Here is a 13,330-nt window from a genome sequence, read left to right as displayed (position 1 = left end):
GAGGACTCGGAGCGCGCGCTCTTCGCACGCAGTCGTGTGTGAGCACTCGGAGTGTGCAAGCTGGTGTTGCCTCGCGATAAATTGGTGGCTAGACGGAAGCGAGGCGAAGTATACACGCGCTGCCGCACCCGTCGTGCTTGCATTTGGAGTCGAATCACGCATCAGCCCAACGCTCAGCTTCAGCTGTGCCCGCCACGGCTGCGCGAGTCAGCAGAGCGGGATACACATGCAGCAGCAAGTGACCGGTACAGCGCCACAATAGCGGCCGAGTCCGGCCTGGGTCTGCGAAGCAAGCACGGCAATACGCTTCACTTGCCCTGAGCTGTTGCCACTTCAGAAAGTAGAAAGTGCAAACTTCCAGTCACGAGTGCTTCTTTTAATTTGTAGCGAAGGTGTTGACGGACGGTAGACGCAATGCTTGTAGGCCAGCCCTCCCGGGATCGGGCCTGCAAAAGACTATTCAGACGCTGGAAGCTACTCAACGGCCTGCTTGGGCCGACATTAGAAGACGAAGCTCACTGTGGTTTTGCAAGTGCATCACGAAGCTCATTGCGGCCTTGTGATCGCATGGCGAAGTCTTTAGGCGTCTCCAAGCGCAGCTCGCGCCGAGCATCCCCTCGCCGGAAAAAAAAAATCGGTGGGTGGATGATGGTCTCCGAGCCAATCCCCACCCTCTACTTATTGGCTATGGGCCGGCAATTTTGCCTGATGTGGGTTCCCGATTCTCGCTAGAAAGGGCGCGTCATCAAACGAGGTCTGCGGCGCCATCGACGCCGTCCCGAGGAGTGACGCCCAGCTCCATCAGCGGTCAATGTGCTCACGAGCAATCTTTGCGCAGCCGGCGGGTCGGGAAGACGCCAGCGGCTTGGCTGGACGCCTTTGCCAAGGGACCAAACGCAAGCGCTCTGACGACCTGGCCTTCACTTTGCAGACTTTATAGACGAAGGCTGGCAGAGTGTGCACAAGATGAGGCGATCCCGCGCTCCTCATAGTACCTCGCCGGAACTCTTTGAAGTTTGCGCGCGGGTTTGCCAACGTAGATCGGACGCGGCAACGAGTACGAAGCACGTACGTTCAGGACAGCGGGGACAATGCCTGCTGACAAGAGGAGGCCGGCATCGGCCGGGCTCTTTGCGACAACATTCGTGATTGTTGGCGAAAGAGCGCGGCGCAACTCAAATTGCGAGCCGCATCATGAAGAGCGTCCCCATCGGACCCGTACCCCGGGGCGACGCCCACTCAAAAATGAAGATGGTGTCGTCGGATTTGGAGGTGCGACTGGGTCACAGAGCTGCCCGCGGCCGCGACCCGAATGGCACTCAAGGCGGTGATATGGCAACCAACATGGCGACGCAAGCGCCTCATTGAGCGCGTGTTGCCTTCTTTGCGATGGTGGCAACGCCACACAAGCTGAGCACCTTTTGAGACCTATATAAAGTGCTTGGCAGATTCTCCCCCCAAAGCCGAACAGATGACCCCCATCGAGACGACCCACACATGCCGCACGACTGCTGCCGTGCATCGTTCGACTTTCGACTTATTCTAGCAGGCTCGTTGAACTTCACAAGCATTACAACCCGCTTTGCAAATACAGGCACGGGGCAAGGTCAAGGTAAGCCGGTCTACCCTTGTTCCTTGCGCCTCATCCTCCACCGTCCGCACATCTGGCTGCGCTCGAGGCACGTCGACCCAAGGGCATAGTCACAGACTCACAGCCGTGATTTTCGCACTTTTGCTGCTGATCTCGGCGCCGATCCTTGCCCGTCCTGTCGAGCTCACCAAAATTCTGATCCTGTGCGCCAATCGATCGCCGGAACGGTGTGGCGTACCTGATACGACTGCGCTTCGACCACCCATCAGCGCCCACGCTGCTATATAGACCAAGTCAGATTGGCTCAGCATCTGCCCAGCTTGGTCTCACATCCTGAGACCGAAGTGTGAATCGATATCTCGCGCCATATAATCGAGCGCGTGATCTACCTCGGCACGTCTGTGTCACATTTCGCAACTCTCGAGACCTTCGCAGACATATAAGAGCCAGGGCCAGCAAGCTTACTCAACTTAAATCCTTGTGCTCATCCTCAAAGCTCGCGACTGTTCAAGAATATCGTCAAGCGACGTTCAAACAGCTGATCGATTAGCGAATTACACTTTCCAGATGCGCAAGTCTGCAATTCAGCGCTCGGCCGCTATCCTTGTCCTGCTTCTCAGTGTCGGGTGAGCAAAGCGCCTCGATCGGTGCACGCGGCTTCCCATGCTGATATCCTCGCATACTCTTCTCAGTCTGGCGGTGTCTGGCGCCCCCGTCAAGGAAGCGCGTGCGCCTAATACAGCAAGTCGAGAAGTGCTGGACGCCAGGGCGCAAGTCTATGCGCACAAGCTTCACGGCAACACCTTTTTGAGGACGCTCAAGAACAGACCGCAGCCTCGTCAGACCAGCGCTGCGGACTTGCCTGGCAGCTACGAGAGGCGCGAGTCTGATCTTGCGGACCAACAGCTCCTGCCGCGTCAGCCCGACCAGGAATACTCGACTGCAGACGGCGTTCGGGTGCCTCGCGACCTTGGAAGCACTCCCGAAAAGCTTGGCAAGCACCCGCTCAAGTGGCACTTGAGATCCGTCGAGGATGGCACGTCGATACGAAAGATCATTGTGGAAAGAGCCACGAGTCAAAGGGAGGAAATTCAAGCGCGCGCACAGCGCATCCTACCAAAGACGCCCAGCGATCGATTTGCGAACATACGAAAACGCCCTCGTGCTGTTGTAGAGGCAGCTGATTTCTCGACGGCCGAGATGCTCGACGGCCGTGGAGTGGCAACAAGCGCCGGCTTGTTGAATGCTCAACAATTTCGTCGTCGTTATAATTTACCTCCGACCTCGTCGCCCTCCAAACCAGGCTCTACCGGCTCTGGCTCTATCTCTAAGCACCCGCCGCCGCCGCATCGCAGAGACGTGCAAGAAGAGATTGAGCACGTAGATCGTCGTCAGCCTTTGGGTCCCGGTGGCCCTCCCCCTTACGCGTGGCCTGGGCCTGGCTCGGACACTCCGCCGCCTCGTCGAGGGAACACGCAAGAGGAGACGGCGTCTATTGATCGTCGTGAAGATCGCTCGCAATCTACACCGCCTTACGCTTTCGATTCAAATTCAGGCGCTTCCAGCCCCGGTCCAGGCGCCTCCACTCCTGGCTACGGTCCCCAAGGCTCAGAGCGCTCGCCAAACAATCGTAGAGGCACGCAAGAGGATTCGGTTCACGAATCCGAACAGCTTGCTCGCGAAGAAGCTGGGACTGTGAGCTTGCCTGAGCCTCGTACAGAGGAGAAGACGCCACATCCGCTTCCTCATCACCGCAGAGAGGTCCGGGAGGATGAACGGATCGCTCGATCTCGTAATCAAAGTGAAGCATCTGAGGCGCACGGGAACGACGATCCGGAAAACACTCCCGAAAGAAGAGCACAAGAGGATGTGCTGGTCACTCGGGACGACGGGGAGGAGTGGGGAAACGGAGGCCCTGCAGAAATCGGGACTCCTCCTCGTAAGAGGGCCAAGAAGGATACGCTTGTCGTTCGCGAGGACGATGGTGGCGCTTCCAGCCGTGCAGACGACGGCGGCAGTTCCAGCTCTGGCGGTGCTAGTGGCGGTTCCAGCTCTGACCCAGGTCCTTCCAAATCAGGAGAGCTCAGAAGCGTCCAAGACGAGCACTTTGCTCGCGATCAAGTACAGCAGGACGCCAAGCGCACAAAAGTGCTGCGCAAGCGAGGAGCTGCCGTCACCACGACCGCTCATGCTGATGGCGTCTTCTATTTGCACGTGTTGCCCTAGCTCCACGAGCCTTTGCGAACATAGCCAGACATGTACCCAAACCATCAGCCCAGAAGGTTTCCCAATTCGAGAACAAAGTCGAGCGTTGCGAATACCGATCTACTCGTATCTACATCTTGTTGTTTCACACGAATACACACGCAGAATTTTCGATACTTGCATCACAGTCAGCAGTGTGTGAGTCACGAGTCACTCGAGACGCATTGTGGAAGAAGGCCGACTTGATCGCGCTCACTGTGTGCGATGCGCTTGCTTGACGATCTCGTCCAACCAAGAGAATGTCTGACGACTTTGCTCCGCTATCGCACCGTTGTTCAAAGGCTTGCTTTGCGAAACCTCTTCGAGGGCTGTGCGATCGGAGAGTAGCGTGTATTTCTGGGCTACAGTCTGTCTGAGCGCGAAAGTGGGCTTGTCTTCGACAGCGTAAACAATACCGGACGATTCGTCATGCCGATGCTCCTGTCCCGTCGGTTTGTGTACGACGATGTCCTGGATTTGAACCTCTGGTACAATCGCACCCCCTGCCTCTTTCTGATTGGCGATTTGCAAATCGACCTCTGACCTGTCTTGTAAGCGCTCCGAGGTAACGCCATCGACGACTTCTCCCGTGTCCGGATGGACCCATCTGACCCCGAAAGGATTGTCTGGCGTGATGGGAGCTTTGTACATCTCTGAGCGTAGGCGATTTGTAGGGGGTGCCATTTGGACTTGCGGCATGCCGGAGGCGCTCCGAGGCACTTGCTTGAGAGAGCTCGTCTTACAAAGGTGATGCGAGCTCGGAGGATCACGCTGTGCAGGCCCCTTTTGTATGTCCTTGGGCTCAGCCCTCGCTGCTGCGCTGGAGGTGGGATTACCGGGCTGCTCCGGCCCCCCTTGCAGGCCTCTTGCTTTCATGGCATTTGCAATCTTGGACCGTTTGAGAGCTTGACATACCAAGCGGCTAGAGGGCACCTTTTCGCTGGTTCGAGAAGTCTTCGTATGCGACCAGTCGGATATGCCCAGCAAGAAAGCTCGCTGATCAGATAACGTTCCTGAATCCTGTGAGCCTGTGGTGAGATCTTGATGAGCCTGGCTTGCATCCTTACAGACCGCAGAGGCCGGACTGTCTAGAGCATCTTGACGCAAGTCACCGTCTCTGCTAGGTGCGTGCCCTGCGTGGTTTGACTCGTGGATGCCCTGTTGCAGGGCCTCAGCCGGAGTCTCGAGACGGCGTTCCTCGTCTGCGTCTGCTGAAGGAACAGATCTAGACTTTGGTACTGGAGGCACGAAATTGCGTCGAGATCGCAGAGCAACATGCCTACGTTTCGTAAAAGCAAACAGTCAGATGCCAGCAATGAAGGAAGAAGCAATCATCACGAGAAGGTGGATGATTGTCCAGCTATAGGCTAAGCTTCCATCGCTCACTTTGTACCGCCCGTCCAGTTGACCGCCATGATGCAGTTGTAGCGCCGCTCAGAACGCGAGCTTGGCTGAGATGGACGCTGACACGCGCTTGATCGAGAGCTGTCGAGGCATCGACCTTGAAATCCCAGCTTGCAATCATGAAAGTTTGGAGCTCCTCCGCTTAGATGTGCGGTTCCAAGCAGATCTTTGTTGGTCCTTCACTCAGCAGGAAGCGAGCAAAGGCGAGAGTAAGCGTCGTGAGCGACAGCATTCATCCCCACACAACATGCTTGGCGCGTGCATCTGGACAGAGCGCAGGTTGGCGATGGCAAGCACTCTTCTGTATTGAAGGTCCATTCACATTGTGATTGCTTGACAGAGCGCACTTCAATTTGAGTCAGAGCGTGTAGTGCGCCTATATAGATCTATCCTCCATCAAGCTGCGTATTCGAGGCCATGTTCGTGACTGTCGGACTCGTGGCTGACTTCAGTCACGCGAGTGTGAGGCGCGCGGTGTGTAGAGGCACGTACGCATGGGTGCGCCTAGAGTTGCGTGAGTGCTTTGCTTGTACCGTGGCGGCATAGCCACACGCCATGCACGCACGTCCCTCTCGTTGTCCGCGTTGCGCATATATACATACACGCGCGAAATGCGCTGCAGCAGCTTGATGGAGGCGGGGTCAGGGTGATGTTCGCACGTGAGCGACCCTGGCAACACACCTACCTGCCCCTTCTTCATCTCGACAACCATACACCCCTACACCACATCACCATATATCGCATGCCACTATCTGCGGGCAGCTGTATCATTCGGTCTCTGATTTATTTTTTTCGGTGTTGTGCCGTGAGGCGGCAGCTGTTGCTTCGCAAGCTACACGGGCGCATGGCGGTGTGACAAAAGTCAGGAGTAAGGTCCCTCCCAAAACACACGCAGTGGGCAACATTCGACAGGTCAGGTCTGCTATATGCTAAAGCTGTAGCTAAAGAGCTCGTGCATTCTGCCTTCTCAGATCGGCCACGGTCCTTCAGCTACCGAACCGATTCCCGTATTCATCCGAGCACGCCCTTGTCATCATGTCGCGCAAAAAGTCGACTCGAGGTCCGGATTTGCGTTCGCGCATACAGCACTCCAACACTGCGCTGGGAGGAGGTACGGAGACTGGAGCTATGCCCAACATGCCTCGTTTAGCTGCTGGAACGATGGGAGCGCAAATGATGCCTGCTGGGAGCGGAGGACTAGGATTGCCTGGCGCCAACGGTGGCAGAATGGCATACAATGCTCAAGGCACGCAACCCACGTCGGCGTCTTCGCAGGGTTTACCTCAAAGTGGGAGCAGTCAGGGCTATCTGAAGACCATGACCGCTTCAAGCAGTGCATCTGGCCAGAACCTTGGAGCAGGCCCCAGCTTTGTCAGTCTCACTCCGAGCGACTCCATCTCGAACTATGAAGGTCGGGCTGGACATGGTGCAGCTGCAATGCTAGCGTCATCATCTTACGGACCTTTGGCAGACGTGTATGAGCCCAGCGGAGGGTCCACAGCGAGTTTTGCGCAAGGACAGTACGGACATTCAAATCAGTACCATGCTCATGCAGCTCCGGGAGGAGGAGTGGAGACGAGCTTGATCCCACCTGTAGCTCATCAGGAACCTTCTAGCCATCCCGCTCGACCTGCGCGGAGCGTCAGGAGACCTCAAGGGCAGCAGCAAAATGGAGCAACAGCTGCGCCTTCAGCACGCCCAGGCGTTGAGCCCGCTGCGAGCAGCACCGGCCCCGGTCGAAACCTCTTGGATCGAACGCGCACTTCCGCTGCACGACCCCAGGCTGGCGGGGCATCTGATCGACACGCGACCAGCGCACGATTGATGGCTCAAGTCAATGGGCAGAATGGGAGAGAGACGCCGAGCTCAGTCGGAGATGAGGACGAGGAAGATCCGTACGGAGGTATGGATGATGGTCATGCGCGAGGCCCAAGCAGCCCCCCACTTAGTGCAGACGTCTCGCCGACAGTGGGACAGCTCAGCGGACGGAGCGAGCCTGCCGCTCTGGGTAGCGTCCTGTCTGCTCTCAGCGCAGCCGGACGCAAACAAGGTGCACAGCGTATCCTCAGAGGCACCACAGCCGAAGAAGAGTCTAAGCGCAGAAGAGCCGAAAGGAAAGTAGAAGAGGCCAGGTCGAGGGAGAGCAAACCCATCGAACACTACATCGACAGGCGGGACGAGAGGGCTTTGAGAGGCATCAATGGTGTGCTGAGAAAAGTCAAGGCAGAGTGGGGCTTCGTGGCCGAGGATGACTTCAGTCCCGTCGCACTTGCGCTCAGCTTGCTGGATGATAGCTCGCTTGGCGCGAGCAGGCACGATTTTGAGATGATTAAGGACGGCATTGAGCAGAGCCTGCAGGGCACAGTGGATGGTGAGAATCTCGCCGTCTGCGCTTTTGAGACGCGTCCTGCTGATCCCAGAGCTTTTGACGTGATGCTAATCCTTGTCGCCAGATCATCACGAATCGTTCGCAAATGCTATCACCCTCCACAATAGCGTTCTGCAATCGCTCAGTGCAGCGCAAAATAGCGTGTCCGGAGCGCGCAGGCGGTTACGAGACTCGCGAGAAGCACTTGGACAGAAGAGGGCGGACCTGGTACAGCTTTGGCAGCGATCGCAAGGAGTGAAGGAGTCGCTCCGGCTCTTGGATCATGTAGAGCAACTCAAAGGCGTCCCAGATCGCCTCGAATCTTTGATGTCGGAGAAGCGCTTCTTGCAAGCTGTCAATCTCTTGGCCCGCAGCGTCAAGCTCATTGACAAACCTGACATACAAGAAGTTGGTGCTACTCAAGATCTCAGAACATACCTCAAAGCTCAAGAGCAGGGAATGTTTGAAATTTTGATAGAGGAGCTGCACAATCACCTGTACCTGAAGAGCTTCTTCTGCGATGCTCGATGGAAGAGTTATACGTCTGGTCAAGAGCAATTGCCAGACGTCGACTTTGGTCGCGAGTACGACGGTGACACGGAAGTGGAGCCTTCTGAGCGCGCTTCAGCTGCTTCGCCTGTCGCGGGAAGACGAATGAATCACGGTGCGAACAGGAGCATCAGTGGGCTAGACTCCGTGACGGATAATGAAGGCAAACGCGCCACAAAGCTCACTCGATACCTCAATAATCTCTCCTCGAGACCTTCCTTCGATCCGAATCTCGCCACCGAGCTGCCTGGTCTTGGTCTGCCTCCTTCCATGTCCAGCCATGGTCTAAGCAGAGACGGCGCGACCATCAATGGGCAGCCATCCACTGTTGGAGCGCAAATGTCCGCCTCCAAAAGCAGCGACTCCTTCGCAGCGGCTGGAATGACGAGCAGTGCCAATGGGCAGAACAACGAGACGCTCCAAGCGGCGGCCATTTTCGACCAGAATCCCGAAGCGGACTCTTTCCTCTACATTGAGATGCTGCTCGAGAGTCTGTCTAGGCTGGGCAAGCTGGGCTTGGCACTGGATATTGTTCAGCAGCGACTGCCCATTGAATTGCATCAGTTGGTCGACGCTACCATCGACGAGGTGGACCAGCGCAATGAGCCTCTACGCATCTCTTCCGCTTCAGCAGCAACGACTTTCCAAGCCGCAACGATGCAGCCCGAGTCTATCCTTCTGGCTTCGTCTGCAGCCTTGGCTCGCTCATTTGCCGAATCGACGCGCACGTCGTTCAGATCGAGCTTTGGCTCAGGTCTGGCCAATCAGGTTGGCGCTGTGGGGCCCGATGGTAGACCTTATAGCACCGTGCTGCGCTTGAGCGAAACCGAGACGTCGACCGTCGTGCGAGATAGCGAAACGATGAGGGACCTGTTCTGGACGCTGTTCTCAAAGCTGGATGCGGTGCTTCAAGGTCATAGAGTGGTGCATGAGGTCTCGAGCCGGATCGCCACACGCTCCGCGCTGAGCAATTCAGGGCATTCTGCAGATGTAAATCAGTCTTCCGTTGCCGCTAGTATCAGGAACAGAAAGACAACCACGACGACCAATCTGGTCGCAATCTGGAGACCTATTCAGAACGAGGTCAGAACGCTGCTGCATGATCATCTCACGGACGACTCTCAATCAGCCACCGCCCGCAGAAATGCGGTCGTCTCCGTCAATGAGGTCCTTCGCTCTGGCCAGTCTGGCAGAGACAAGGCGAAGAAGCTGTATAGGCTTGCGGAGTCCAACACGAGACCGGTGGGGATTGGCGGCGGCGGCGCCAGCGGCGGAAGCGCGCTGGTGACGGCAAGAAGAGATATGGGCCCGCTGAGAAAGCACGAGGAGGCTCTCACCGCTGCTTTGAGAGGCTCCGTCCCGGGTCTCGTATCAGCATTGGACCCGCTCACATCCACTGGATCCAGCATCTCGGCCGCGCAGCGCGAGCATCAAACAGCTCAGGTCATCGTGTCGGCCTCTAGATTGGCCTCGGCTTCCGCCACGATGGGCTCAGCGAGCTCAAGCGGCGGAGAAGCTGGATCTTCTGCCGGCTATCGCCTCTTGGTCAAGCCGGACGCCTTCAACGTCTCTGTGCTGTTCCAACCCGCTCTGGCCTTCGTCGAGAGGGCCCAGCGCGTCATTCCTGGCGGAAGCGCTGCTTCCGAACCTTCAGGTAAAGGGTTCAGCGCATTTTTGGACGAATTTGTGCAGGACGTGTTTCTGCCTCAATTGGACGAAAAGGTGCAAAGCCTGTTCGCTTCCGCTGTAGGAGGCTCGGATGCATTCCAAGAGTCCCCAACTTCCAAAGCGTTCTCGATCAGGCCCGTGGTCAAGTCGGCTGCTAATGTCATCGTGCTCATCGACAGCCTCTACTCTATGCTTCGGACAACACCATTTCATAGAGAAAGCTATTCGCATCTCATCATTCAGACCACGGTCCAATACTATCAGCGCTGCTGGGATCGATTTAAGGACCTCACCCTTGTTGACACGATGGACGGCGATGGACTCAGTGGGCTGCGCTCACCTCCGATTCCCAACAGAGGAGGCTCAGCCCAAGCCAGCGGGCATGCTATCAGCGCATTGCGTTTCATGCTTTCCGCGGACTGGGCGCAGCGGCAAGACCTCAGCGAGTGCCTCTCGGAGATTCTGTCTTCCAGCTGCACGGCAGATCGCAAGCGCTTGCTGCACGCTCAAGAAAACAAGTTTGAATTGGCACTGGCTGCTAGGAATAGTGCGCACCCCGGCTCAAGTGGATCGGCTACGCTGCCTCGCCCGCAGAACGGCTCAGTGCGCATGTCGGATCTGATCACAAGTCGCAAGAGGCTGATGGCGCTTGGCAACTTGCAGCATAGTCTGGTGGGTGCTTGTACGCTTCTGTTGCCCATTGCTGTCATCGTGCTCGCAGCATATGAGACAGGGCGCTCATGAGCTGACTATGGAACCTCCTCACGACCAGCGATGGTTCTTGGCCCACATTTCTCGACTGCGAGCAACGGATCAGATTGTCACTGTTGCTCCAGCTCCGGCTGCTGTGAGTTGAACGACTTGCGTCCGCTTGGCACGCAGTGCTGACGCGTGGTCGACAATTTCCTAGCGCCTATCGGTGATGCAGGGCTTGGCACCCAACCCGTCAGAAGTAGCAGAAGAGCGAGACTTGTCTTTGCCCTTGCCTCTAGGTCCGGAGATGGCGACGTGAGTGACGCTCGCAAATGAAGAGCGCATCGCATGCTGATCTGACCGCGCTTCACCCCCCTGCTTTGTTCGCTGCCGCCTGCCAGTCGATTTGCCGCCTTGCCGAAGACGTACGCGTCGCTTGCGAATACGATCCTGATGACTCTGCGTCTCGAACTACGTGCAAGAGTCATCCATCACCTGGATTTGGCCATTGTGGAAGGCAATTACCTGGTCGAAGAGGCTGTACTCGAGCCAGATCCGCATGTTGTGGACCTCAATGCTGAGCTCGCTTCACTCGATGACACGTTCGCGGATAGCGTGTCGCCGGAACAGCATCGGTAAGCATCGCTGTAGACGTGTTTGCCGCGATAGAAAATCTGCTGATCGCGCCACGGATTGCCTTGCATGCGGGCACAAAAGGTTCTTGTTCTCTGGCTTGGCATCATTGATGGACACTATGCTGTGCGCTTCGGTCCGCAAGATCAGAGCAGTGAATCAGCAAGGCGTGACCAAAATGATACGCAACATCTTGGCGCTACAGCAAAATCTGCGCAATATTGTCATTGCGGACACGTCCAAGTTGACATCGGTCGGCAAACAGTCGCGACAGGGCCTTGATGCCGGCAGGGCGGCCATCACCGAAGACTTTGAGCGGTGGAACAACTTCGACAGGTCTCGAGGACTGTGGGAGCTGTTGAGCAAGGAGCCAAATGTGGGTCATCGTTCGAAAATGCAACGAAAAGGCGCATTGCTGATATCGACTTGATGTTGCACGCGCGCGTCTCATTTGTAGATCATGCTGGCGGCGATACGCACGACATCCAGCAGCAAAAAGGCGACTTTCGATGAGTACAAGAGCGCCATTACGCTCATGCTGGGTCTGGACAATGTGAGCGCGAGCGGCAGCGCTTCGACAACGACGACGACGACCGCTGTCGCTGCACCTGCACCGACCAGCGCCGGTGCAGCTGGCGCACAAGAACCCTCCACGCCGACAAGCGCTTTCGCACCACCTACCACGCCAGGCGGCAAGATGCTGCCTAGAGCTGGACTCAAACCTGGCACCACCGACCTGGCACGCGATGTCAGTAGGCAAAAGTTCAACGAATTGCTCATTGAACTGCACGAAATTGTGAGTATTGCGTGCATGCGGTGCACTTTGAGATGGCGGAAGGGGGTGCCGATGCTGATCTGCTTGGCGCAAATTTTTGTTCGTTGCAGGCCGGTGATGCAGGCGATGACGGCATATAGAGCATGATTGTTGAGAGGTCTTTGGAGGTCTTTTGCGCGTGACTCTGCAAGTCCGTGCAACACGTGCGAGGACGTCATTGCACCTCGAGGTAATCTCTTGCACCTTTTGCTTCTCCTTCAGACACTACCACAAGCTCAGCAATACTCTTGCATTTAGCACCATTCCATTCCTCTCGTATACATGCATTGTTGGCTCAACTCTTCCAAGCTTCGTCCCAACTGTCACCATTGCCAGCCTGGAGATTTCCACTGGTTTCGCAAGGGTGCATTGGTGGGCGACACGCCGCCCGTTCCAATGCTGTAGGCCTGCCTTCTGACTTCCTTGAGCTTCTTTTCATCCTTTTCAGATTGAAGCAGGCCTTCCCTGAGGATGATGTGAAGCCTGCAGTACTTGTGTTTCCTGACGCCCGCTCTACCTCTGCCCTTGATCTCCAACCTCTTGAGCGTCCTGTGCTTGTTCACCCAAGCCTCTGCCACGACCAACTTTTTGCCATCCAGACCTTTGGCGATGGCGTGATCCTTTGCCAACGCGAGGGTGGACTTGATGCGCTTCGCAGCTCGCTTTTTGCTGAACTGCATTTGCAAAATGGCAAAATCCAAAGGTTTTCCGCTGCCGATCTGATCCGCCAACATTTTCAGCTTGCGATTTGAAATTTTGAATGCAGCGGTAGAGTACTTGTGCTGCGTCTCCTTGCGCTGAACGATGCCTTGCGAATCGATGTAGTTGATGGGCTTGTAATACCTCTTGCGCGCTTTGCGAGCTTGCGATTTCAAAAGCTTCATAGAGACGGATGGCACCACTCCTTCGGGCTTTTGCATGTCCTCCAGCTCATCCTCACTGTACGGTCTATCGATGCCCAGTTGTCTAAACACTGCATTCGTGCGCTTGGCCCATGTGCGCTTCGTGTCGGACCATGTTCCTGCTTGTAGCGCAGAGCTTTGGTGCAGACTGAACAGGAGAGAAGAGAGGAAGAGAAGAGCGTGCGTTCAGATCAGATAGGAGCGATCACCGGCTTTGCGCCTGTGCGAGTAAGAGCATTTGGACAAGTTGAAGCAAGCGCACAGACTCACCATCTGACACTTGCGCTTGGCCTTTGCATCATCACCGACGTCCTCATTCTGCTGCTAGAGACAGTCCGTGTCGCAGATGACATCCTCGTGCCGTGCAAGAGCTGTGTATTCATCCTGCTGACCGACGGACCTGCAATACCACCAAGTCCAGCTGCTGCTCCCGCTCCAGATCCCGCTGTGCTAATCAAAGCACC

General features: G+C 56.3%; 5 protein-coding genes across 5 annotated transcripts; 3 read left to right on the top strand and 2 right to left on the bottom strand.

The window, feature by feature from the left end:
* The first annotated feature begins 288 nt into the window (after positions 1-288).
* On the top strand, positions 289-1,245 carry IE81DRAFT_241476 (hypothetical protein). Its single transcript, XM_025511226.1, has 2 exons — positions 289-637; positions 733-1,245. Exons 1-2 carry the CDS (start codon positions 415-417, stop codon positions 990-992), a joined length of 483 nt encoding a protein of 160 aa, XP_025372032.1. The 5' UTR covers positions 289-414; the 3' UTR covers positions 993-1,245.
* Positions 1,246-1,964: 719 nt separating this feature from the next.
* Positions 1,965-3,933, top strand: IE81DRAFT_241508 (hypothetical protein). The gene is made up of 2 exons (XM_025511227.1): positions 1,965-2,217; positions 2,284-3,933. Exons 1-2 carry the CDS (start codon positions 2,159-2,161, stop codon positions 3,815-3,817), a joined length of 1,593 nt encoding a protein of 530 aa, XP_025372031.1. The 5' UTR covers positions 1,965-2,158; the 3' UTR covers positions 3,818-3,933.
* Positions 3,933-5,468, bottom strand: IE81DRAFT_241471 (hypothetical protein). Its single transcript, XM_025511225.1, has 2 exons — positions 5,222-5,468; positions 3,933-5,114 (listed from the first exon to the last, which is right to left on the bottom strand). The coding sequence occupies exons 1-2, from the start codon at positions 5,248-5,250 to the stop codon at positions 4,049-4,051; spliced, it is 1,095 nt and encodes a 364-aa protein (XP_025372030.1). The 5' UTR covers positions 5,251-5,468; the 3' UTR covers positions 3,933-4,048.
* A 415-nt stretch (positions 5,469-5,883) lies between these two features.
* Positions 5,884-12,356, top strand: IE81DRAFT_320842 (hypothetical protein). Its single transcript, XM_025513153.1, has 8 exons — positions 5,884-7,610; positions 7,693-10,496; positions 10,597-10,671; positions 10,735-10,832; positions 10,919-11,152; positions 11,235-11,526; positions 11,608-11,946; positions 12,036-12,356. Exons 1-8 carry the CDS (start codon positions 6,275-6,277, stop codon positions 12,063-12,065), a joined length of 5,208 nt encoding a protein of 1,735 aa, XP_025372029.1. The 5' UTR covers positions 5,884-6,274; the 3' UTR covers positions 12,066-12,356.
* Positions 12,050-13,204, bottom strand: IE81DRAFT_320841 (ribosomal protein L22). Its single transcript, XM_025513152.1, has one exon. It carries the CDS (start codon positions 12,882-12,884, stop codon positions 12,288-12,290), a length of 597 nt encoding a protein of 198 aa, XP_025372028.1. The 5' UTR covers positions 12,885-13,204; the 3' UTR covers positions 12,050-12,287.
* Positions 13,205-13,330: the final 126 nt, after the last annotated feature.

The sequence above is a fragment of the Ceraceosorus guamensis genome (genome assembly GCF_003144195.1).
Source record: "Ceraceosorus guamensis strain MCA 4658 unplaced genomic scaffold IE81scaffold_8, whole genome shotgun sequence".
In the NCBI taxonomy this organism is placed as follows: Eukaryota; Fungi; Basidiomycota; class Exobasidiomycetes; order Ceraceosorales; family Ceraceosoraceae; genus Ceraceosorus; species Ceraceosorus guamensis.
This window is presented reverse-complemented; position numbering and strand designations above follow the sequence as displayed.